Genomic DNA, 25,060 nt, shown 5'->3' on the forward strand with positions numbered 1-25,060 from the left:
AAGACCTTCCTTTCAAAACCAACCCTGGAATTCTTTGCATAAGGCCCACAGCATGCTGCGCTTTATCGGTACTAAATTCCAAGGTACTGAAAAATGCAAGGTCAGCTTTTAAAGCCATTCCCCTGTAGTGTTTATAAAGCATCCTGCAGTCATAAAGCCATTCCCCTGTAGTGTTTATAAAGCATCCTGCAGTCATAAAGCCATTCCCCTGTAGTGTTTATAAAGCATCCTGCAGTCATAAAGCCATTCCCCTGTAGTGTTTATAAAGCATCCTGCAGTCATTTAGTAATCAGTGCAATACAGAAGTGCAGGATTATGTTCAGTGAGCCCCCAAAATAATCTTTTTCTAAATGTTTTTCTTTACATTAAAGGGATAATTCCCTTTCCAAAACCCCACTATAAATGCTGTCTTTCTTCCCATTCAAACTATTGACCCCAAAATTGTAAAGTCAAAATTTGACACTATTTCCACTCTGTAGTTACACAATGAACAGACAACAAATATACACCAACTTTCATCTGTCAACAAACACACATTGAAAAAGGTAAGCACTATGTCTTTACACAAGGCATGATGTTCGGTCCGAGGAAAACAGTAGGAACACGTTTATCAAGTACATGTACAAGGGCTGACTTACATGTAAACATGCAATAGGGTTTAATGGACTTTTTAATCACAATTTTTGTCCTGATTTGTCCAAGTGCCCACTCCCCATAAATAAATAAAAACCTTGAAAAAAAGACTGAAATAGGAAGAATGTAATGCCTGTTTATACACAGAGCTGGTCACACATTTACCAATGTGATATATCACCACCGAATGAGAGTAATTAAAAAGTGTTTGTTACAAAGGATCAAATTATTTTGTGCTTTTGAAGACGATAGAAATTTGATTTTTCCAATAATGGTATTTTCAATAATTATCTGTGAGCTTCAAGTCTGCGTTCAATTAACACACAACTCAAATAATACCTTAAAGACAAGACACTTTTGGTAATTGTCAAAGACCATTCTTAACAAATCTGTGAAAAGTTGAGCTCAATTGGTCATCAAAGTTGCGTGATAATACTGAAAGAAAAAACACCCTTGTCATACGGAGTTGTGTGCTTCCAGATGCTTGATTTCGAGACCTCAATTTAGTTCTGAGGTCTTGAAATCAAATTCGTGGAAAATTACTTCTTTCTCAAAAACTATGTTACTTCAGAGGGAGCCGTTTCTCACAATGTTTCATACTACCAACAGCTCTCCATTGCTTGTTACAAAGATAAGTGTCTATGCTAAATATTATTTTGAGTAATTACCAATAGTGTCCACTGCCTTTAAGGAAACTTGTCACACTATCTTGGCATTGATTAAGATTTAGTTAACATGAACAGAAGAAGTGCAAGTATGAAACAATTATCTTCAAACAAGGCCGTGTCGATACTTAAAGTATACTGACTTCAAATACCTAAATAGTTAGACACACAGCATGGGAAGTTGCATTAATGTTGCCCCTCTTTCTATAACCATTGCATTACAACAATTGGCAATTTTACTACAAAATGGAAGCTTGTGTATAACAACACCTATTATTAAATTAACTGTGTAGTTTCAATTGACACAAAAACATACAGGTAATATACAAATGTACACCAACATTCATAAAACATTACTGATCAAGTTCATATTACTACGTGTAGAAATATATAATAAAGTGTTAGCACCATTTGTAAAATATATATAAATGCATATAGCTCAGTCTCTATATCAATTACAATGATAATCCAGGAATTATACTCGCAAAATATCAAGTCTACTCATCTTACACTTGTGATAAACATTGTGAATATAATGGGTGCATTCAATTAGCTTCCCTGGGTCGACCCCATTGTGCTCACTAGGGTGAGCCCCTGACAAGAGCTAATCCAACGATCACTCACCCTCACTCACCCTCTCATGGTGACGTCATGCACCTGAGACCAGCCCCAAGTGACCCATTCCACAAGTGCGGCACTGGGGGCTGACCCAGGTGAGCCCCTGGAAAGACGTCAAAGCTATTCGAACGTACCGGGGGCAGACTGGGGTTGACCCGGAGAAGCTAATCGAACGCACACCCTTTGTGTGTTGTTCCCACAGCTTTAATACAACCCTACCCCCTTGTGTTAATTGAGAGAAAGCTTACTTGGTAATGACCCCCTTGCACAACGCGCAGCGCACTTACGCCCATTTATCCTGTTTATTGTCTGGGAGTCATAATGTGAACGTAGCAATTGACTTCCAAAATAATGGCCTCACATTATGCGGAGTCGCATTCTGCGTTAGTGCAAGGGGTAAATATTTCTAAAATAGGGCTTAATATTTGAATTCCTCAGACTATCAAGACAGTTGCTATGTAATGCAGGAGTTCCTCAGACTATCAAGACAGTTGCTATGTAATGCAGGAGACAGTGAACACCCAAACACAATTCTAAATGAATTTGTATGGCACAATGGTACCAGGGTTTGCAGATCTGGAGGTTGCTATACAAAAGCAAAATCTTTCACATCTAACTCGCAAATGGCTGAATATTGCAACTGATATCAACAGATTGATCGGTATATAAATGTGCTAGAATTAGATGTGCATTTAATTGGTTTAATTGCCAATGTATTTACTGCAATATACCAATATTGGGTAATTACTGTACAAAACCACTTGGACATTGAAAGATCAGTCAATTCACCACAGGATAACAAATTGCAGGCTGGCATTATTCAAAACCACAGTGGGCGATATTAAATGGTGGGAGGGTCGGTACTGTGTAGATGCATTCACCAAATGATACTATAATACATGCCGGCATAGTCTTCTATCATTCAATCAAAGTAAGTGATATTGGATATTCTGTGGTGTATGCATTCACCACATGATATCATATTGCATGCTGGCATAGTCCCATTAATCCTAGATATTGTCAACTGTGTGCATAAATACTTCATTGTAATGGTAAATGTGTGCAAAGAAACCATTCCGGTTGTCATAGTTTACCCTGTTCCATCTTGAACCATACAGCAGCTTTCTTCTCAGACTCAATTACTGCTGTCCAACTCATTTATTTATTTAAATCATGAATGTCTCAGGCCTGGAATTTGTATCTTTGAAAGGGCAAGGCCATTTTTATTTTGTAAGGGGCACTTCCATTACTAGGAAATCTTTAAGTCTATGGAAAACTTCTGATGGGGCACAAAGGCCAAGACGAGGGCAATAGAACCTTTTCAAATCCACATATTCAAGACACACACAAAACAATTGTTTATATCTTCAATTATTTGCCAGATGCTTTAAATGTTTCATAAATGCACACTTAGATCTTACTTCTCACTACTGTTCAGATTCTAGGCCATGATTTTATTTAATGCAAAGGGCAATATTTTTTTGAAAATTTAAATACAAGTTTGGTCCAAATTGATACCATTAGAGAAGGGGGGCTTTGAATGTTTAGCCAGGCCCCCTCCATCATGAAACACTACATCCTTGCTCCTCCCCATCCTTGCCTTTCTCATCTTCAAAGACGTCTTCCTCGGAGAGTTCATGCTCAGAGATGACTCCACTACCATGTGACCCCAATCTCTTGATCTCCTGATGGCCCACAGATTGATCTGAAGTTGATGACGTCCTAGAGAGGGGAGTCTGTGGAGGAGTAATGGCCGTCTCTACCACCTCGGCAAGGACTTGGGCCTGAGGTCTAATGGCAACAAATAGCGGCTTGTAACCAGGGCTGTAGGATGAATAAAACCAATCAGAGTTCAGGTAGATTTAAAACCTCTCTACCTACAGTTATATCATGTAACAACAGACATAGGCCAAGTTCAAGCAAGGACCAATGGTTTACAAGTAGTTGTTTAGTGACGTACAAAGTACAAAGTGCACAGAAGTTGTAGCGCAACTGACTGTAGTCATGTCATGTCAATGCAACCGGTAACTCAACACAAAACACAATGTCTATAGATTTACATTAAACTTGCACGGTTTGAAGATAAGGATGGTAGAAAGCTTCCCTTAAAGTATTACTTGCTGAGGTGCTGTAGTTTTTGAGAAATGAGTAAAGCAATGGCCTGAAAAATACATTTTCAGGCTAAAATAACTTTCGTCTCCCGAGCCAAAAAATTACTTTTGTGTCTTGGTTTACTCATTTCTCAAAAACTACAGCACCTCAGTAAGTATTTTTTTAAGGGAAGCCTTCTCATAGCATTATCTTCAAACTGTGTGAGTTTAATGTCAATCTGTGAACATTGTGTTTTGTGTTACAAAAAGTACCCAGACCCTTTAAGAATTGCTTACCATTCTGAGTCTGCCCACAGCTCCAGGAATGATAATCCTTCTCTCATACGAGCTACTACCTCCAGAGCTACATCAGATGATGTCGTCACATTCACTACTTTAGAGATGAGTGTCAGATCTCGCAGTAAGATAGCAATGAGTAGCGTCCACTCTAAACATAATGCAGCTAAGAAGATGTCATACAAATACCTGCAAAGAAACAACCATCATATCATCTTTATATATTTGGTTTACGGTAACACCATGTCTGTATCTACTTGCCAGGTAGAGTTTGTTCTTTGAGAACTGTCTTTCTATATTCTACTACCACGGAGTAGATTTATCGGATTGTTCAGGAGACTTCTCAGTTCTGAAAAAAAAAGTCCTGCTTTTGAACTACTACCCGGGCGGAAGGTATAGAAAATAGGCTGGGACTGCTACTTTAGCTTATAGGATCGTAATTTACTGCACTACCGCGGAGTCAATTCTTGAATTGGTCTCAACGTTTCGATTAGCTTGCTCTAGTCATTGTCAGTATCATTTTGATTCTAAGCTTCAGGTTTAGGAGAGTCAATTATCACAGTCCTTGGGGTATATCAAAGCACTTGGTTTTTCCTGCAAGGTATCTGGGGCTACGTATTGAAATATGTGACCTATTCCTTTATAGCATCATGTAATGGTTTCAATGTGCTGTGGCGCAATATGCTGCCGATTAAACCAGGAACGCCGGGGCCACACTTCTCTTTATGATAAGTGCACTGGGTTCTTTTACGTGCCTTACACAACACACGGGACCTACGGCTTTTAGTACCATCCGAAGGACCCATCAATAAATGTTTAGTGTCTTGCTTAAGGACACTAGTGTCATGACTGGGACTCGAACCCACACTCTGCTGATCAGAAACACCTGACCTTGAGTTCGGTGCTCTTATCCACTTGGCCAAGTCATTTATTATTTTCAACACAGCCTCTTTGTTACATACCTGAGTTCCTTGTCAGATTGTCGTGGGCCACTATGGCTCAATTGCAAATAAAACTGTTCCAACTCCTCCAGGTTAGCGTTACTGCTCCATATACTGTCTTCTAAGACGTTATCACCGTCTCCAAATAAAGAGCTTCCTTCAGATGGCTCTGTGGTACAAATGCTGTTATCGTCTGAGCCTACCAGCCAAAGAAACAATTATGATAATATAGGCACAAAATCTTGGGTGGGATTGCAAAGGTCATGGGTTCAAATCCCACCCGAGTGATGCCTGTGATTTTGTTTAATGGAGCTCAGGAATGTAGTAAGTATACAGTGCTAACACACATCGGTGTAAGGGAAAAACTTTGGAATAAAGTTAGCATGACATAATAATTATATCAAAGTCTAATATAGCGCACGTGCTACAGCGCATTCAGGACCAACGGCTTTACGTCCCATCCGAAGGACGAAGCAAAAGTTAAGTGTCTTGCTAAAGGACACTTGGGTGCTCCTAACTGCTCGGCCTCGACACTTCCAAGAAGCATGCTTACCTCTAGCTGATGGGTATCTGAGAATAGCTTCCTCTGTTCTGACCTCACTGTGTGTACTATCAGATGCTAGGCTATTAGGTCTGATTAATACACGTAGATCTCGGTTCAATGGTAGAGGAGCAACAGGGAAAGTCACTCTCTCAGATTCACTATCTCCTCCAGACATCTTAAGACCATTCATCTGAGCTTGGATTGATGAAGATGATGGAGGGGAAGACTTGACTAATAAACCTAAAAGATTTAAAGAGAAAAATGACAAATTGATGAAGGATTCAAACCCACATCATCAATGAGTACAATTTAACAAGCTTTTGTATGTATATTATGATTGCGGTAACACCATTATGTATATCTACTTGGTGGGTAGGTTATGTTCTCTTAAGAACTTGTCTTTCTGTATATTTTACTAAGTAGTAAAATATAGAGAAAGACAAGTTCGCAAGAGAACATAACCTACTCCGCAAATCTACTCCGCAGTAATGTGGAGTAGATTTTTTAGAATTCGGGAGACTTCTCTACTAACTTCTTTTAACTCTACCTTGGCGGAAGGTAGGAAATTGCCAGAACAAGAAAAATACAGAATACAGTGTACACTTGGTTAAAACAATAAACAACACTGCGAATAATAAAGCACCCAAATATGAGACAATGAAGAATACACTAATGACAAAACAGATGTGAATTCATAGCTACCTCAAGTTTCTTAATTAAGAGAACACAAAGAACAATGTAAACTTATGGAAACTTCTGTTCCTAGCCAAATATAAAAGCAGGATTAGAAACTTTACATGGTTGGAGTATAATCAGGTGAGGTTAGTGGTAGCACCATTCGTAAATCTCTTTTGAGTAGTGTTGGTTCTGAAAAGAACCGGTGGTTAACGACTCAACGTTTCCATCAGTATGCTCTGATTGTCTTCAGAAGAATGAGTAAAAGCAGTGAGATTGAAGCTATGTACTTACTAGGTGATTTATTTGCATTGATCCCAATACTTGCAGCACCTGTAGTGAGTGTAGGTAAAGGCCACTGAAAGTCATGATGAAGCTTCTTTAAAGCTGCTTCAAAGTCATCCACTTTGGCAACACGATTCCTATCAAGGGTTAAAATAAAATAAAAAGCGTTTGATTTGCATGAAAGGGAGGTTTGTAGGATTTGAAACTTTACATGGTGGATATATGTAGAAAGGTTTGGTGTAACACAGTGTAATAATGGTTTCTAAACTCTGAAAAGAACCGGTGGTTAATGCCTCCTAAGGAAATCTTCTGACTGTAGAACCTTTATTTAAGGTCGCGTTTTAATTGGCAGCCAGTACCTTTAAACCGAGTTTATTATTTTATTTATTGACTACCCACCTTTCTTTGGTAAGCCATGGCTGTAATTTAAAGTCTAAGTCCGCAGCGTAGAGTCCAAGATCTCTTAATCTCATGGATGCAAGAAGCTTCCGAGCATGACGATTGAGAATAGAATCTACAAAGTACTCTTCAGCCGTTGTTATCTGCTCAATTGTCTTGGATAAAGAGCTGGAACGGCTACAGAGAAAAGAACAAAACATAAGTTTAATCTCTGATAAATATTCTTTAAAATAACTCTTGAGGGTGTCGTGGCTGAGCAGACAAGAGCATAGGACTCAAGTTCTGGTAATTAAGTCATCGGAGTGTGGGTTCGAATCCCGGTCGTGACACTTGTGTACTTGAGCAAGACACTGAGCCATTGCTTCTCTCCACCCAGGGGTAAAATGGGTACCTATGAGGGCAGAGATGGTTCATATGAATGATTAGCTTGGAGCGCAGTAACTCGCAGCATCGGCTGTATACTCCCCAAACAGCTGAGATGGTTTAAGGAATGATCTAAGACCCAGTGACCAGGGGTAATAATGTCAGAAGTGCTTTGATACACCCTTTGGGCTGTGATAAAGCGTTATATAAAAATCAATTATTATTATTAAAGAAATAGTAGTTGTGGTTTTTAGTCTTACACTAGCCTTGCTCAAGGCAGTCGCATTATTCGCTCCGAAAAGACGCCGCTGTAAACCCACCCGTATACCCTGTTCATGGTGCGTGCGATCACACCGCATGACCCACCCGTATACACACTGTCACATCGTACGACTACTGTGCACATAAGCCATCCGCACTCGTACCACTAACCGCATGCAGAGGCCGTCAGGCCGACAGCCTTGTCGGGTCTGTAACTTCCGGGTTTAATGTGTTGTATTGAAAAATGTCCACTTGTGGAAAAAAATGGGGGGCTCTCGGATATGCTAGTATGCAGCTCATGAATATGTATATCTTTCGTCAGACCAATCAGACAACACAGAATGTGAGGCAAATGAATTATTCATTTTGACGTCCAATCACGCACTTCCCTTATCACGACCTTTGGACACTATGGTGGTGTGTGATGTAAACATGTCTCGTCTTTCGCGGGCATTATGGTAATGAGCTGACCGTGGGAACTCTTCGCTTATTATAGTAATGAGGTCAGTGGCTTCAACACAGACCCTACAAGGCTGTCAGCCTGACGGCCTCCGCATGCGGATAGTGTACGGGGGCATCGTGTCGTGCGATGTTACGCACAGTGAATACGGATGGGTTTTTATACAGCGGCGGTCTTTTTTCGAAGTGAATAATTCGACTGCCTTGAGCAAGGCTAGTCTTACACCGATGTTTGTAAGTATTGTTTACTCAGTACTTTCCCCCCTGAGTCCTTGGAAAAAATATCACAGGCATATTACTCGGGTGGGATTCAAACAAATGACCTTTGCAATTCTAGTTGATACATACCTCTTCTCTGGCCCCACTTCCTGTTTATCGTTGACCACAGAGGGCGCCCTTCCACCTTTACTCGAATGTCTCCCTCTCTTGTGATTGGTCTGCCCCTCCTTGGCAGGTAGAGGGGCGGGGCTACCCAGGGGGAACGCCATGGAATTATTCAGACTCGGAGGAGGAGTTCTAGAGACTTCAAAGTCACTTGCACTGATTGAACGTAGGAATCGCAGCAGATCTCGGCAAAGTTTCCATTCGTAATGTTCAAGAGCTGCATCTAAGAGATGGGTTGCATGCTGAAAAATATTTTTTTTTAAATTAGATAAGATAAGATTAGATTAGATTTATTTATTCATCTTAGATTATTTTAGATTAGATAGGATCAGATTTATTTATTCATCATTTAAACGTGAAAAGCGTAACCAAACAAACAGACGAACAGCCACAAAAATACCGATAATATAAAAAACATTCATTAAAATACAATCAAGAGTAGGTTATTAAAACAGCCAACATTCAAATCAAATTGTAAATAAAACAGGCAACACAATCAAGGATCAAGAAAATCAAGTCAACAATTATTCCTAGAACAAAATGTATGATATATACAAAGATATGTTCATGTTTCTTCTTGAGTTAATTATGAACCTCAAAATGATCTTCACTGGTACTCACATGTCTACTGACTTTAGGAGGTTCAAGGTTCTGTAGGATGAGCAGATATGAAGCAGCAGTCTGCAGGGCACCAGTTTTTATACATTGCTGAAAAACAAACAGACAAATTTCAGGTGAATTTGAACCTTAAAGTAAAAATGGGTTCCCTTTTTGTGTGGTGCCATCATTGAGTGGTTTAGAGCAACAAATCCACATTCTGGTGGTTAAGTCATCGGAGTGATTTGTCACTACATGATTCTGTTTTGTTTAAGAAATTGAGAGTGAGGACACTAGACGCCATGCGCTCATATTTCTCTTGTATACCATCATTCAGAAACAGCTGGGGCCTTCTTGAAGGGGGTTGGAGGGGGCGAGTGGCTGACGTGTCTTACCTCAAACAGTTCCTCAGGGCTTCCTATGGTTCTGAAGAGGTACGGCCATAGAGCAATCTCTGTCTTCCTTGCACAATGAACTATTGTCTGTAAGAACTGGGGGAATTCCTCTATAAAGGCCACCACTCGAGGGAGTAAGGCATCTGAGAAGAAAACACAACACAACAGAATAAATCTGGATTTTATTCTTTCTGACATCACAATAAAAACACTGGACAAACAGAATCTAGATGAGAGAAACATTAACAGGCTGCTTCTTGCCTGTACTTTAATGTTTTCTCTTCCAACAAGTGTATCAAAATTAATTTCATCCAACTGTCTTGAACGCCTTTGAACAACTTTGGTTGATTTTGGTGCTATATAAATTCCCTCTGATTGATTGATTGATTGATTTCATGTAACTAAACTCACCTGTACTACATGAGGGAAGTTTAAATCTCTACAAACCATTACTAACCTGGTTTATATTAGTTATCACTCATTAATCCCTTACTAACCTGGTATAGGTTCTGATGCTGTAGCTTCTTCTTCTAACACACTATGCAGCATTAATTCCAATACATGAGGGAAGTACAAGTCTCTACTAACCATTACTAACCTGGTTTATATCAGTTATCACTCATTAATCCCTTACTAACCTGGTATAGGTTCTGATGCTGTAGCTTCTTCTTCTAGCACACTATGCAGCATTAATTCCAATACATGGGGGAAGTAGGGTAGAGATATACAACTTCTTGCAATCTGTAATGCGTGAATTCCAAGACTGCAATACAAGAACAGTTAATTACAATTAACCATAAAAGCTCAATCAATAAACAGAAGGATAAATCTACCATGATGCAAATAATTATTTGTAATTTAAAATGGACTCATTCCTCAAAGATTTCTTTACCAAGTACTTTGTGATGTTTTTCAAAACAAACAAAATAAATAACACTCAAAAGTTCAGTAAAGCATATATTTAGCAAGCACTCTCTCCTGCGCTTTTCAATATAAAAGAATGGGAGAAATTGATCATTCCTAAGAGTTATGTCTATTTTAATAAAGGTACTTATTTTGCATACTGTCCACGGAATACATGTACTTGATAAAAGAAATGAATGACTTTGTTATACCCTTTGCTACTTACTCAGATGTTTAGATCCAGTCAAGCATTAACATTCCATAGACAGCTACAATCATGAGTGCTTTCAATAAAACAGGCATAACTTCTCTAAGAATTATCAATTTGTTTCCTTTTTTTCAGATAAGCAGGAAAGAATGCGTTTAATAGATGCATCACAGTGGTTTTGAAATGTCAGTCGTTGTTTTGTGTTTAAATCATAAATCTCGGTCATGTTCTTAATGACTCACCCTGTTTAGTATATTTAGTATTTTATGACTTGGTATTGAGACAAGAAACAAAGATTGAGTACACACAGTGGATCAGCTAACTTACTTTCTTCTGAGTAACTGCCTGAGTATATGATGCAGATAAATCTGGGTCTGAAATCAAACAGTCGGATAATACAGTATTAAAGTACTTACTTTAATACATTGAAGTTTGTGTAACAGTTAACTAATAGAGCTTTATACACTCAATAACAAGAAAACTGCCCCAAAATATGGTACTTTAATATGTTTCAGTTTAAGATGTGGGAGGAAAACCCCAGAGAATTATTCCAGGGGAAAACGCAGTCAGGCAGGGACTGAAAACCCAATCCACATAGTGCCCCCCGGTGGGATTCGAACAGGGGTCCTAGAGATGGAAAGGGAAGGAAAGATACCACTTCAACAACCCCAGCGCCCTTAATTTAAAATGTTATTTTTCAAACAATGTCCTACAATATTATGTGAATATTCAAATGTGAATGAATTCTCCTCTTGGAGATTGCATGGAACTGGTTGAATGTAAATTGCCTCATGTGGCATGACCCTTGAGATAGTAATGCATTAGGGTTTAGGGATGACTTACAGTTCGTTCTAATGTTGAGAATGGCAGGATAGTTGGCTTATTATCTGCAGCACTTGGTGTCTGGGGTTCATAACTCAAGGTGTCTGTGGCTGCTCCAAGAACAACAGCATCTTCAAATAATACGGCTACAAATATACAAAGATATATCTACGGTCAATAACATTTCTGGTTATTTTATTCACTGCACTGGTGGCCAAGCAGGTCGAAAAGTACATTAAGTGAGGGATATTTATGGAAATAGGAGAGAGCCTTACCAAGTGGATATATTCTAAGCTGGAAAGGAAGCATAATTCTCTTGGATAAGAAGCTGTGATGATGCTTAGAGTTCTTCTGTGGGAATAGTGGAAGCCACACCTGAAATAGACATCAAGCCAAATAATAATAATAATAATAATAATAATAATAATAATAATAATAATAATAATAATAATAATAATAATAATAATAATAATAATAATAATAATAATAATAATAATAATAATAATTAATAATAATAATAATATTACCACTGGTCACTGGGCCTTAAATCATTCCTTAAACCATCTCAGCTCCCTGGGGAGTATACAGGAGTATACAACATAGGGTTAGATAGCTCAGTTGGTAAAGCGCCATCATTATAATCCGGTCGTTGGTTCAAACCCCGCTCAAGTCAATTTTCCTATGTTCAGCCCCAAATCGTTTAAAAAGTACCCAGTCAGTTTCCCTTGTGGTTTATTATTTGATAAATACAGACCAGGATGCATTGTGGCAGTGTTCATGAGTTTCACAATTGGAGAACACAATAACAAAGTTAATCACAAGAATTATCAGAAAAACTACCAATTTAGGATTCGAACTGACTCTAGCTACTTGGCAATCTGGGTGGTTTAGTTGGTAAGACATCTGCTCTAGATTGGCAAAGGTCCCAAGTATAAACCCTACCCGAAATAATATGCCTGTGATTTTTTTATTTTATTTTTTATTTTTTTACAGAACTTGTGAAAAAAGTACTGTGTTTACAGTGCTTACACACACCGGTATATGGGTAAAAAACAAATAATTGTCTTTATTCCGATGCAAATTTAACATAAAAACTACCAATAATAATGTTTCCAATGGCGTAGGGTTTTACCTTCATGCCTGCTGCTCCGCATCCCAACCATAATGCTTCCATGAGGTGAGGCTTATCTCGATTACTACGTGATGTTGTCCACATGTTCTCAACAGAAGATGCAAGCACAACAGGAGCAATGAATGGCATCTTAGGAAAGACAGAAGAGGGTTGATATCAGTTAATCATCAATTAATCAACAGCTAGTCAAGAATGGGACCTTTCTGTTCTGAACATTCACATACTTTGATACAAACTGTACACAAGTTTACATCAAAGAAGTTAACCTTGATGCCCCTCTTTAAGGTCCTCATTCTCTCCTATGAACCTTTGATGAGGGTTTTCAACATTCCTTATCTGGCTGATTAAAAGCCTCACTTTGTCTCTAATTGTAACACATTGCCGTACCCATGCACAATAAATTGTCCAAGAAGGACCTTGTCAAAGTAAGAAAGAAAAATCAACATCAGCCAAGATTGAGACCAAAGAGCCTCACCTCATTATGTTTCCGTTTATCCAGAGGTGCGTTGGTCACTGATGGAGGTTTCAGACGATCTCGTTGTAGCATCAGTAATCTACCAGCTACATTAGTTATAAGGCTCTCTGCCTCTTTGGTATGGTTGGCTATTTCTGGGGAAACTGGCAAGATTGAAAACTTTCATGTTAATTAAAACAAGTTTGTCGGTTCCATAGTTGAGGTAATTGTTAGATTCATAATGAATTTCTGGGATGTCGTGGCGGTGCAGAAAAGCGCACCAAACTCGAGCACTGGTGTTTCAGTTCAGCAGAGTGTGGGTTTGGGAGTCGAGACACTTGTGTCCCTGAGCAAGATACTTAACCACAATGGCTTCTCACCACCCAGGGGTAAATGGGTACCTGTGAGGGCAGATATGGTACTTGTGATTGATTAAGTCGAGTAGCGTATATTTGTAGCACAGTCTGTATACTCCCCAGGGAGCTGAGGTGGTTTAAGGAATGAATTAAATGGCCCAGTGACCAGGGGTAATAATGTTGGAAGCTCATTGAGATGCCCTTTGGGTATGTAAAGCGCTACATTTTTAGACGGATTCTGCCCTATATAACATCTTTTCACTTTAATTATTTTTATCATTGGGTGCATTTCGATTAGCTTCCCTGGGTCGACCCCTGTCTGCCACCGGTGCATTCGAATAGCTTTGACGTCATTCCAGGGGCTCACCCGTGTCAGCCCCAAGTGCCCTGCTTGTGGAACAGGTCACTTAGGGCTGGCCCGAGGTGCATGACGTCACCACGAGAGGGCAAAGTGTGATCATTCAATTAGCTATTGACAGGGGCTCACCCGAATGAGCACCGCGGGGTCTACCCAGTGAAGCTAATCGAACGCACACAATATTTAAACTGACCTGTTTCTGATCGGAGTGATGTAAGCGTCAATGAGACCAGTGAGGTAGGATGAGGCACAAAGTTGGCAAGAGATAAATCTTGTATTCTGCTGATGGTAGCAATGGGATCTGTAAAGGTTCAACATGTAATCAACATAATCCAATCTATATGAATTCAAACCAAGATTATCTGGGCTCAATTTTAAAGCACCGCATATCGTAGAATTCTGTACTTACATCCTGCAACATCCCACAGTATACAATTTACCAGTTGCAGTAAGCACATAATTCTATATGCAGCGCAATGAACAGGGCCTAATTTCATTAGTGTGCTTTCAGATGCATAATGAAAGGCTTCAGGCTTGAAGTCTTTTAATATTTGAGTGAGAAACTACCTTCTTTCTAAAAAACTGCATTAATTCAGAGGGAGCCGTTTCTCACAATTTGTTATACTATCAACAAGTCCCCATTGCTCATTACTAGGTAAATTTTTATGCTAACAATTATTTTGAGTAATTACCAATAGGGTCCAGTGCCTTTAAGATGCACAACTTATAATGTCATCTGAACGGGAATAAACTTTTAAGAAACTAATGGCACTTACTCGCTGAGTTGTCTCGTCTCTCAATGCTATACAATGAGATGTGATAATCAACACAGAAGACAACCAGTAGATCCTTAAAGACGTTGAGTACAAGCACTTGATAAGGCACTTTGATTATACATGCAAAGCTGTTGTCTAGATTACTTATCCTTGGGTATAACCTCAGCTGTAAACAAACAAAATCATAAATACATCATTAATGGGTGTATAGAATTTAGAATCACATATTAATTTTGGTTTTACCCTTACACCGATGATGGGTGTATGCAATAGAAAATCACTTATAGTCGGAGAGGAAGGGATTGGTAGCGTCTTGAAGAGGCACAGGCTGAGGTGGTTTGGTCATGTGGAGATAAAGGATGATGCCAACTCGGTCAAGAGGTGTACCAATGTAATTGTGGGTGGACCCACACCCGTTGGTCGTCTGCGCAAGGCGTGGCAGAGCTCTGTGATGAATGACATGCAACTACCATGCAAGGGACCCTCTGGACAGGGCCAAGTGGAGGAGAGCCATAGGGAGAAAGCAGGCCAACCCAGAACAGACTGGACAGCAGCCTTAAAACTGACAAGGCATTAATTTTGGTTTTACCCTTATACCAATACCCAGTACTGTATACTCAGTGATTCTTACCTCATGTCTATTCTCATAGTGGTTATAACATGACATGACAATGAAGTCTTTCCACCATGTAATGCCTCCACTCACTGACATATCCTTCTCCTGTGTGACGTTACCAAACAGCTTCCAACGCTTAGCAAAGATTGTACAATGAGCTAAGCCGTATCGTCCTGCTATAGCTACACAATGTCCAGAACGATCCACAGCGGCATACTGTAACAATATAACCAAATATTCAACGTCATTTCATGATCAATCTAAATAGAATGACTAGTGACACAGACATTGGTCATTCATAAATTCATCACCTTCTCGTTGGAATGTACTACCACATCAAATCAAAACTGCAAAAACTCAAACTGGTTTTAAATATCTTCTTAAAGCAATGGACTCTATTGGTAATTGTCAAAGACCAGTCTTCTCATTTGGTGTATCTCAACATATACGTCAAATAACAAACCTGTGAAAATTTGAACTCAAATGGTCGTTGAAGTTGCGAAAAAAATGATGAAAGAAAAAACACCCTTGCTGGACGAATTTGTGTGCTTTCAGATAGAAATAAAAGGCTTCTAGTTAACTTTTAATATTTTAGTGAAAAATGACCTCTATCTCAAAAACTACGTTACTTCAGAGGGAGTCGTTTCCCACAATGTTTTATACTATCAACATATTTCCAATGCTAGTTACCAAGACAGTTTTTAAGTTAAAATTTGTTTTGAGTAATTGCCAAACGTGTACCTTCCCTTTAAAAGTTATGTGCTTGTTTAATTGCCTGTATGCTCATTGAATTCATTTATTGTTGTGATGCGCTACAGCTAGTACTGTGTTGTTATTAGTATGATTATTTTTCCAACGATCAAATGACAACTATGTGCATCATCAGACAGGAATAAAGAATTATGAACTGAACTGAACTATCTGTGTGTGTTGTGTATAATTTCAACTGAGACAAAGAGTTGCTTTTAAATGACTTGTATTGAAGAAGACTTACTCTGAGTGGCCAGTTGCTTGCCATGTAGTTGTACGGTAGAGACATGACTTGCCATTGCTTGTTACCAATCAGTACACTAGAAACTATGGAGTCATCTGCAAATAACATCACAACATCAAATATATGAATAAGAATTATGCCAACCTACTGAACACTGTAGGGTGCTATGGTCCAAAAGGATATTTACAAACACTGGCACGAAAAACAAATAAAGTCTACAAAACATTTCACTGCTGTTTGGCAAGTTTTCAATTTATCGAGAATGCTTAATCGGAGTGAAATTGGACTCGACCATACCAGGGCTCAATTTCATGGCTCTGCTAACTGCCGAATTCTCGCTTACCAACACCATCCATCACTTGCAAGCGCCAAGTTTCTGGGCTAGCCAGTGTAAAAAGGAAAGTGACATTGGATAAGCACACGCACAAGCAAAAATTCCCTGCTACCCCTTGAAATACGCTTGAAATAAGTGCAGAATTCACTGCCATAAATGAGCGATTGCATTGGGCCTTAATGTACTGCCCTGTCACTGAAACTACAGTTCTTGGGCAGAAAAGGAAAAGGGAGGGGGAGGAGGGGGGGGGGGGTCAGAGTGAAGTTGGACTGCACCATACCTGATGTGTTACCCTGTGATGTAGTTGAGACTACAGTGCTTGGGTGGAGGGGGGGAGGGGACAAGCAGGAGGGGGTGGGGTGGTTTAGAGTGAATTTGGACTGCACCATACCTGATGTGTTACCCTGTGATGTAGTTGAGACTACAGTGCTTGGGTGGAGGGGGGGAGGGGACAAGCAGGAGGGGGTGGGGTGGTTTAGAGTGAAGTTGGACTGCACCATACCTGATGTGTTACCCTGTGATGTAGTTGAGACTACAGTGCTTGGGTGGAGGGGGGGAGGGGACAAGCAGGAGGGGGTGGGGTGGTTTAGAGTGAAGTTGGACTGCATCATACCTGATGTATTACCCTGTGATGTAGTTGAGACTACAGTGCTTGGGTGGAGGGGGGGGAGGGGACAAGCAGGAGGGGGTGGGGTGGTTTAGAGTGAAGTTGGACTGCACCATACCTGATGTGTTACCCTGTGATGTAGTTGAGACTACAGTGCTTGGGTGGAGGGGGGGAGGGGACAAGCAGGAGGGGGTGGGGTGGTTTAGAGTGAATTTGGACTGCATCATACCTGATGTATTACCCTGTGATGTAACTGAGACTACAGTGCTTGGGTGGAGGGGGGGAGGGGACAAGCAGGAGGGAGTGGGGTGGTTTAGAGTGAATTTGGACTGCATCATACCTGATGTATTACCCTGTGATGTAGTTGAGACTACAGTGCTTGGGTGGAGGGGGGGGAGGGGACAGGCAGGAGGGGGTGGGGTGGTTTAGAGTGAATTTGGACTGCACCATACCTGATGTATTACCCTGTGATGTAGTTGAGACTACAGTGCTTGGGTGGAGGGGGGGGGGAGGGGACAAGCAGGAGGGGGTGGGGTGGTTTAGAGTGAAGTTGGACTGCATCATACCTGATGTGTTACCCTGTGATGTAGTTGAGACTACAGTGCTTGGGTGGAGGGGGGGGGGAGGGGACAAGCAGGAGGGGGTGGGGTGGTTTAGAGTGAAGTTGGACTGCACCATACCTGATGTATTACCCTGTGATGTAGTTGAGACTACAGTGCTTGGGTGGAGGGGGGGGGGAGGGGACAAGCAGGAGGGAGTGGGGTGGTTTAGAGTGAATTTGGACTGCATCATACCTGATGTATTACCCTGTGATGTAGTTGAGACTACAGTGCTTGGGTGGAGGGGGGGGGAGGGGACAGGCAGGAGGGAGTGGGGTGGTTTAGAGTGAATTTGGACTGCATCATACCTGATGTATTACCCTGTGATGTAGTTGAGACTACATTGCTTGGGTGGAGGGGGGGAGGGGACAAGCAGGAGGGAGTGGGGTGGTTTAGAGTGAATTTGGACTGCATCATACCTGATGTATTACCCTGTGATGTAACTGAGACTACAGTGCTTGGGTGGAGGGGGGGGGAGGGGACAGGCAGGAGGGGGTGGGGTGGTTTAGAGTGAATTTGGACTGCACCATACCTGATGTATTACCCTGTGATGTAGTTGAGACTACAGTGCTTGGGTGGAGGGGGGGGGGAGGGGACAAGCAGGAGGGAGTGGGGTGGTTTAGAGTGAATTTGGACTGCACCATACCTGATGTATTACCCTGTGATGTAGTTGAGACTACAGTGCTTGGGTGGAGGGGGGGGGAGGGGACAGGCAGGAGGGGGTGGGGTGGTTTAGAGTGAATTTGGACTGCACCATACCTGATGTATTACCCTGTGATGTAGTTGAGACTACAGTGCTTGGGTGGAGGGGGGGGGGAGGGGACAAGCAGGAGGGAGTGGGGTGGTTTAGAGTGAATTTGGACTGCACCATACCTGATGTATTACCCTGTGATGTAGTTGAGACTACAGTGCTTGGGTGGAGGGGGGGGAGGGGACAGGCAGGAGGGGGTGGGGTGGTTTAGAGTGAATTTGGACTGCACCATACCTGATGTATTACCCTGTGATGTAGTTGAGACTACAGTGCTTGGGTGGAGGGGGGGGAGGGGACAGGCAGGAGGGGGTGGGGTGGTTTAGAGTGAATTTGGACTGCACCATACCTGATGTATTACCCTGTGATGTAGTTGAGACTACATTGCTTGGGTGGAGGGGGGGAGGGGACAAGCAGGAGGGAGTGGGGTGGTTTAGAGTGAATTTGGACTGCATCATACCTGATGTATTACCCTGTGATGTAGTTGAGACTACAGTGCTTGGGTGGAGGGGGGGGGGAGGGGACAAGCAGGAGGGAGTGGGGTGGTTTAGAGTGAATTTGGACTGCACCATACCTGATGTATTACCCTGTGATGTAGTTGAGACTACAGTGCTTGGGTGGAGGGGGGGGAGGGGACAGGCAGGAGGGGGTGGGGTGGTTTAGAGTGAATTTGGACTGCATCATACCTGATGTATTACCCTGTGATGTAGTTGAGACTACAGTGCTTGGGTGGAGGGGGGGGGGAGGGGACAAGCAGGAGGGGGTGGGGTGGTTTAGAGTGAAGTTGGACTGCACCATACCTGATGTGTTACCCTGTGATGTAGTTGAGACTACAGTGCTTGGGTGGAGGGGGGGGGGAGGGGACAAGCAGGAGGGAGTGGGGTGGTTTAGAGTGAATTTGGACTGCACCATACCTGATGTATTACCCTGTGATGTAGTTGAGACTACAGTGCTTGGGTGGAGGGGGGGGAGGGGACAGGCAGGAGGGGGTGGGGTGGTTTAGAGTGAATTTGGACTGCACCATACCTGATGTATTACCCTGTGATGTAGTTGAGACTACAGTGCTTGGGTGGAGGGGGGGAGGGGACAAGCAGGAGGGGGTGGGGTGGTTTAGAGTGAAGTTGGACTGCACCATACCTGATGTATTACCCTGTGATGTAGTTGAGACTACAGTGCTTGGGTGGAGGGGGGGGGGAGGGGACAAGCAGGAGGGGGTGGGGTGGTTTAGAGTGAATTTGGACTGCATCATACCTGATGTATTACCCTGTGATGTAGTTGAGACTACAGTGCTTGGGTGGAGGGGGGGAGGGGACAAGCAGGAGGGGGTGGGGTGGTTTAGAGTGAATTTGGACTGCATCATACCTGATGTATTACACTGTGATGTAACTGAGACTACATTGCTACTATCCAGCATCACATCAGGTTGAGCCATCTTGAGTATGGTATCTCCTGTATTGAGGTATAACCTATCTTCACCTTGTAGGAATAAATGCTCATGGTTTGTCTGTGAGAAACAAAATAAAATAAAAAATAATTGTTCAGCAACATTGTCTGCCTAAGCAGCTTATTGAATATGGGGTTTGAGGCATTGCATGGTGAGGTATCAATGTATATATGGGGTTTGAGGCATTGCATGGTGAGGTATCAATGTATATATGGGGTTTGAGGCATTGCATGGTGAGGTATCAATGTATATATGGGGTTTGAGGCATTGCATGGTGAGGTATCAATGTATATATGGGGTTTGAGGCATTGCATGGTGAGGTATCAATGTATATATGGGGTTTGAGGCATTGCATAGTGAGGTATCAATGTATATATGGGGTTTGAGGCATTGCATGGTGAGGTATCAATGTATATATGGTTTGCAATAACACCATGTATGTATGGGTGGGATTCAAACCCACGACCTTTGCAATTCTAGGGCAATGTCTTACCAACGAGACCAACAAGATTGCCTGGTAGCTCGGGAGAGTATACAGTGCTCAACCACATCAGCAAGATTGCCTGGTAGCTCGGGAGAGTATACAGTGCTCAACCACATCAGTGTATATGGGTAAAACCAATGTTAATATTCTTCATCCTCGATGCAAATTTCCCTCAATTGAATCCAAGCTCCTTAATAAAGGCACTGGACACTATTGGTAATTACTCAAAATAATTATTAGCATAAAACTTCACTTGGTAACGTGTAATGGGGAGAGGTTGATAGTATAAAGCATTGTGAGAAACGGCTCACTCTGAAGTAACCTAGTTTTTGAGAAAGAAGTAATTTCTCACCAATATTTTTTTAATAAGCATCTGAAAGAAACACAACTTGTGCAACAAGGATGTTTTTTCTTCCATTATTCTTTCACAGCTTCAACGACCAATTGAGTCAAAATTTTCACAGGTTTGTTATTTTATGCATATCTTGAGATGCACCAAGTGAGAAGACTGGTCTTTGACAATTACCAAAGGTGTCCGGTTCCTTTAAACCCTACCAAAACTTACCATGCATGGGTTTGTAGTCAGTGCACTCTTGACGAATGAGACTAAGACCAGTTCACCTGTAGACTGATCGGCAGACTGAAGGACACGAGGGAAGGGTATACCAGAGTCCGATATCCGCTTCTTATCTTTACTGGATTTAGGAGATGTGGTTATCCATAAATTATAGCCTTCGGGATCCCAGTCCTACAATGACATCAATCACAAAAAACACCAGATTTAAATACTATAAATAACAGACATTAATACATACTCTTACAAAGTAGTCTTATACTATAAGAGACTTTTGGATGGTCCATTTTTATCCAAATCCTTTAGGTTCATACTCACCATAGAATGTACATGCAGGGGATACGGTCTGCTCGTTTCTGGGCACAAACTATAAATATAAGTCAAGAAAAAAACAGTGATCTTTTAATCTTTCAAAATCATAACACCAAATCAAACTTCTATAAGTAGAAGAAATTTAAATTCAAGGGGGGTAACCCTGTTTAAGCCCCAGAAGTAGATGGCAACGGCCCCTGGAAAAATAGTCGATTGTAGACCAAACTTTGAAGTGGCCTTCAGGCCTTGTGTGTCTAACGACTTGCATAAACAAAACAAAAATGAAAACAAATGTCTTTTGAGTATGGAAAGGTTTGTGGTAACACCATGTAATGACTATATCTAAAGGAGTTGGGGTGGTTCTGAAAAGAACCGTTGGTTTCAACTCGACGTTTCAATCAGTATGCTTTGATCGTCTTCTAGAGAAAGCTACCAGAAGACAATCAGAGCATACTGATCGAAACGTCGAGTTGAAACCAACGGTTCTTTTCAGAACCACTCCCAACTCATTGGAGATAGTCATTACATGGTGTTACCGCAAACCTTTCCGTTCTTATATCCATCATGCAAAGTTTCAAATTCTACTTGTCTTTAGAGTGGTTGGTTCCCCGACTCCTTACCCATAATCTCCACTGAATGTACACATGAGTAGAGCACCAAACACACTCCATAAAGCTAGTCCACCCTGTTTCCATGCACAGGCTAAAGCACAACCATCAGGTGTCCAGGTGACTGTAGATATAGGACCTGCTGCTTGACATCCATCTAGAAACAAACCACACACAGCAACAATAATATTAGTGGCTGCTTACATAGTGCTTGTATACGTCACTCAGTGATGCCCAAGGCGTTTTCAATACAGTATTTCTGCAAGGTATGTGGGACTACGTTTGAATTATGAGACTTTCTTTGCTATGGCACAATATGCAGCAAATCAAACCAGGAAGATGGGGGAGAACCCCTTCTCTTTTCTATAAGCGCACTTGGTTCTTTTATGTGCGTTACACAACATATGGGACCAACGGCTTTCAACCCATCCAAAAGACCAACGCATCATGGTCAAGTGTCTTTCTTAAAGACACAGGTGTCATGACTGTGACTCGAACCCCCACTCTACTGATCAGAAACACCAGAGCTCGATTCTGGTGCTCTTAACCGCTCAGCCACGACGATCAACAGATCAAACGATGTGTCATACATGCTTTTACAAAAACACCTTGCAAGTTTAATTTTCTCAAAAACTGAGGGAAATTGGTCAGAAATTGACTGACCTCGATCCCAAATTAGTTGCATATCTGCAGAAATCAAGCAATTAGGTTTCACCACATGCAGGGACTTCCCCCCAACAGTGCAATTACCTGGAAAATCTGAACTTGAGAGCGTTAACCAGTGTGATAACTGCAGGGCACCGGTTACTTCATCCAGGGTGTACACTACTCCTTGCCCACTGGGGAGGAAAACAAATAAATCCGCTACAAATCTGGTTCGTCTTAAAGACACTAGACACCTTTGGTTATACTCAAAGACCAGCAGGCCTGTATGCTTCCTTTATGAAAGGGCAAGGGCACCAATGCATCTAAAGCATACCCTATGAGGAAATTGTAAATTTCTACTGTAGCATTTCAAGGGCACCAAGGCAAAATCTGTGATCATTTGGACTCATTGGGTCATCAAAGTTGCAAGAGAATAATTACAGAAAAAAAAACATACTTGTTGCACAAACTTGTGTGCTTTCAGATGCCTAATAATAATTGAGTGGGAAATTACCTCTTTCTCAAAAATTCTGTTACTTCAGAGGGAGCCGTTTCTCAAAATGTGTTATACTATCAACAGCTCACCATTGCTTGTTACCTAGTAAGTTTTTTATGCTAACAATTATTTTTTGAGTAATTACCAAGTAAGTATCCAGTACAAGAACATCCAAACTTTAAAGAACCATTAGCTAAAACTTACTTAGCGAGTCCAAAGACTATGAGTCTGTACTTGTGATTAATAGCCACACAGCAAGCAGTCTTGACATCTGGAGCCCAAACAGCATGTACAGCCTGGAGGTCAAAGCAAACAATCCCTTGATGGAACACAATGCCTTGGATGGGCAAGTTGGTCTATGAAAAGCGTTTGGAACTGTTTGTTATAAAATGCATATGATTAGAAAGTTGATATAAAAGTAAAATATAAAGATCCACACAAACATGCCTCAAAGTTGCATGGTTTTCCTTACTCGTCGTGAACTGTTTGTGTGTGGATTATTACATTTTATTTTTACAACATCTTTCTAACCATATGTATTTCATAACAAATGGTTACAAACGCTTTTCAAATAACAACTCGACCGATCCAAGGCAATGTGTCCCTTTAAATACACCATATAAATTTGTTTATTATTTAACCCTTAACATTCCTACCACTCTCACTTTCCTTCCATTTAGTGTTAGGGTGCACCACGATAAATAAACTCCCACAGTAACCAATGCTAAATGCTAAATATTGGAAGTGGGTTGAGAGGTTTTGACCCATGGAAGAAATGAAATGGCCCATTGATCAGAGTAATAATGTATTATTATTATTTGATAAGACGCTTACCCTGGGTTCAAATTTACTGTTATCTGCAGTCAGGAATGCAGCTCTACCGTCTGATAGGACCACAGCCAATCCGGATAGTATCATACTGTACTGTGTCTGCTTGAAGGACAGTGAAGTGTCACCAAGTAAAGATTCTGTAAAACACAAACACAGTCGGGTTATTTATAGGTGAGGTTTGCGGAAATCTCTTTTGGGTAATGATGATACATGTCTCTGTGTGTAATGGTATAATTGTTTATATATATATATAATTGTTTAGAAGAACTATGGTAGAATCTAAAATATAATTCTGAGGTCTCGAAAACTACGTCACTTCAGAGGGAGCCGTTTCTCACACTGTTTTATACCATCAGTCTCTCCATTGCTTGTGACCAAGTATGTTTTTATGCTAACAATTTTGAGTAATAACCAATAAGGTCCAGTGTCTTTAAGACTCTTCATGGATTATCACAGTAACTGGATACCTTAACACTATTATATGCAAGAGATGTGATTGACATAAAACCCATTAGGGGCATTCCAGACAACATGTACTTCGCACTTAGACCTATTTACACAAGTAGTTTACCATGGCAACCTGTGGCCTACATGTAAAGAAAGGTGTATGATCAAGAATGTACACTATGGCTGTACACTATGGCTGTACACTATGGCTGTACACTATGGCTGTACACTATGGCTGTACACTCTGCTGATAGAACTTGATCCCTTAGTATGAGATAGCATTGAACTCAAACCTTGAATAACTTACTCTGACTGAAAGTGTTTATACATTGTGAGAAATGTGAATTATGAAATGAGCTGATACCCCCAATGCACTAAAACCCTTGGTCTGCCAATTTGGGTGTCAAATTGCATGTTACGATATGGTGTACACTTTATTCTGTGTGTTGCTTATTTTACACCTGTTACTGGCCAAAATTCCATGCCACATACATTGCTTGTGACTCATACTTAGCTGTTGTTTACTTAGCGTTACAACTGAGTGGAATCTTGGCCGATAATCTAATTTTACTGAGCAAGGATTTGTTAAGCTTACGCAAATTTTGTGCTTAAGCAGCTCTATGAAATTGGGCCCTGACCTATACCCCTGAAGAGCAAGTTCATAACTGCTTAAGCGGAAAATATTGCTTAACAAGTTTCTGGTTAG

The 25,060-nt window shown here is 41.0% G+C and overlaps 1 protein-coding gene across 1 annotated transcript in view; it reads right to left on the reverse strand.

Annotated features, from left to right (window-relative positions):
- Window positions 1–634: 634 nt before the first annotated feature.
- Window positions 635–25,060, reverse strand: part of LOC139945981 (guanine nucleotide exchange factor subunit RIC1-like) — a 34,356-nt gene continuing 9,930 nt past the window's right edge. Inside the window, exons 6-31 of the mRNA XM_071943545.1 lie at window positions 23,911–24,044; window positions 23,281–23,372; window positions 22,686–22,774; window positions 21,948–22,092; window positions 21,334–21,382; window positions 21,007–21,189; window positions 19,876–20,017; window positions 16,226–16,320; window positions 15,247–15,447; window positions 14,616–14,781; window positions 14,033–14,140; window positions 13,147–13,289; window positions 12,672–12,800; window positions 11,815–11,914; window positions 11,561–11,685; window positions 11,045–11,091; window positions 10,245–10,369; window positions 9,607–9,749; window positions 9,236–9,322; window positions 8,579–8,856; window positions 7,148–7,324; window positions 6,758–6,885; window positions 5,798–6,028; window positions 5,266–5,443; window positions 4,304–4,492; window positions 635–3,740 (exon numbers count right to left, since the gene is read on the reverse strand). Of these exons, the coding sequence (XP_071799646.1) occupies window positions 3,479–3,740; window positions 4,304–4,492; window positions 5,266–5,443; window positions 5,798–6,028; window positions 6,758–6,885; window positions 7,148–7,324; window positions 8,579–8,856; window positions 9,236–9,322; window positions 9,607–9,749; window positions 10,245–10,369; window positions 11,045–11,091; window positions 11,561–11,685; window positions 11,815–11,914; window positions 12,672–12,800; window positions 13,147–13,289; window positions 14,033–14,140; window positions 14,616–14,781; window positions 15,247–15,447; window positions 16,226–16,320; window positions 19,876–20,017; window positions 21,007–21,189; window positions 21,334–21,382; window positions 21,948–22,092; window positions 22,686–22,774; window positions 23,281–23,372; window positions 23,911–24,044 (3,746 nt within the window). The 3' untranslated portion in view covers window positions 635–3,478. The remainder of the gene's footprint in view (window positions 3,741–4,303; window positions 4,493–5,265; window positions 5,444–5,797; window positions 6,029–6,757; window positions 6,886–7,147; window positions 7,325–8,578; window positions 8,857–9,235; window positions 9,323–9,606; window positions 9,750–10,244; window positions 10,370–11,044; window positions 11,092–11,560; window positions 11,686–11,814; window positions 11,915–12,671; window positions 12,801–13,146; window positions 13,290–14,032; window positions 14,141–14,615; window positions 14,782–15,246; window positions 15,448–16,225; window positions 16,321–19,875; window positions 20,018–21,006; window positions 21,190–21,333; window positions 21,383–21,947; window positions 22,093–22,685; window positions 22,775–23,280; window positions 23,373–23,910; window positions 24,045–25,060) is intronic.

This window comes from Asterias amurensis, chromosome 13 (genome assembly GCF_032118995.1).
Source record: "Asterias amurensis chromosome 13, ASM3211899v1".
Classification (NCBI taxonomy): domain Eukaryota; kingdom Metazoa; phylum Echinodermata; class Asteroidea; order Forcipulatida; family Asteriidae; genus Asterias; species Asterias amurensis.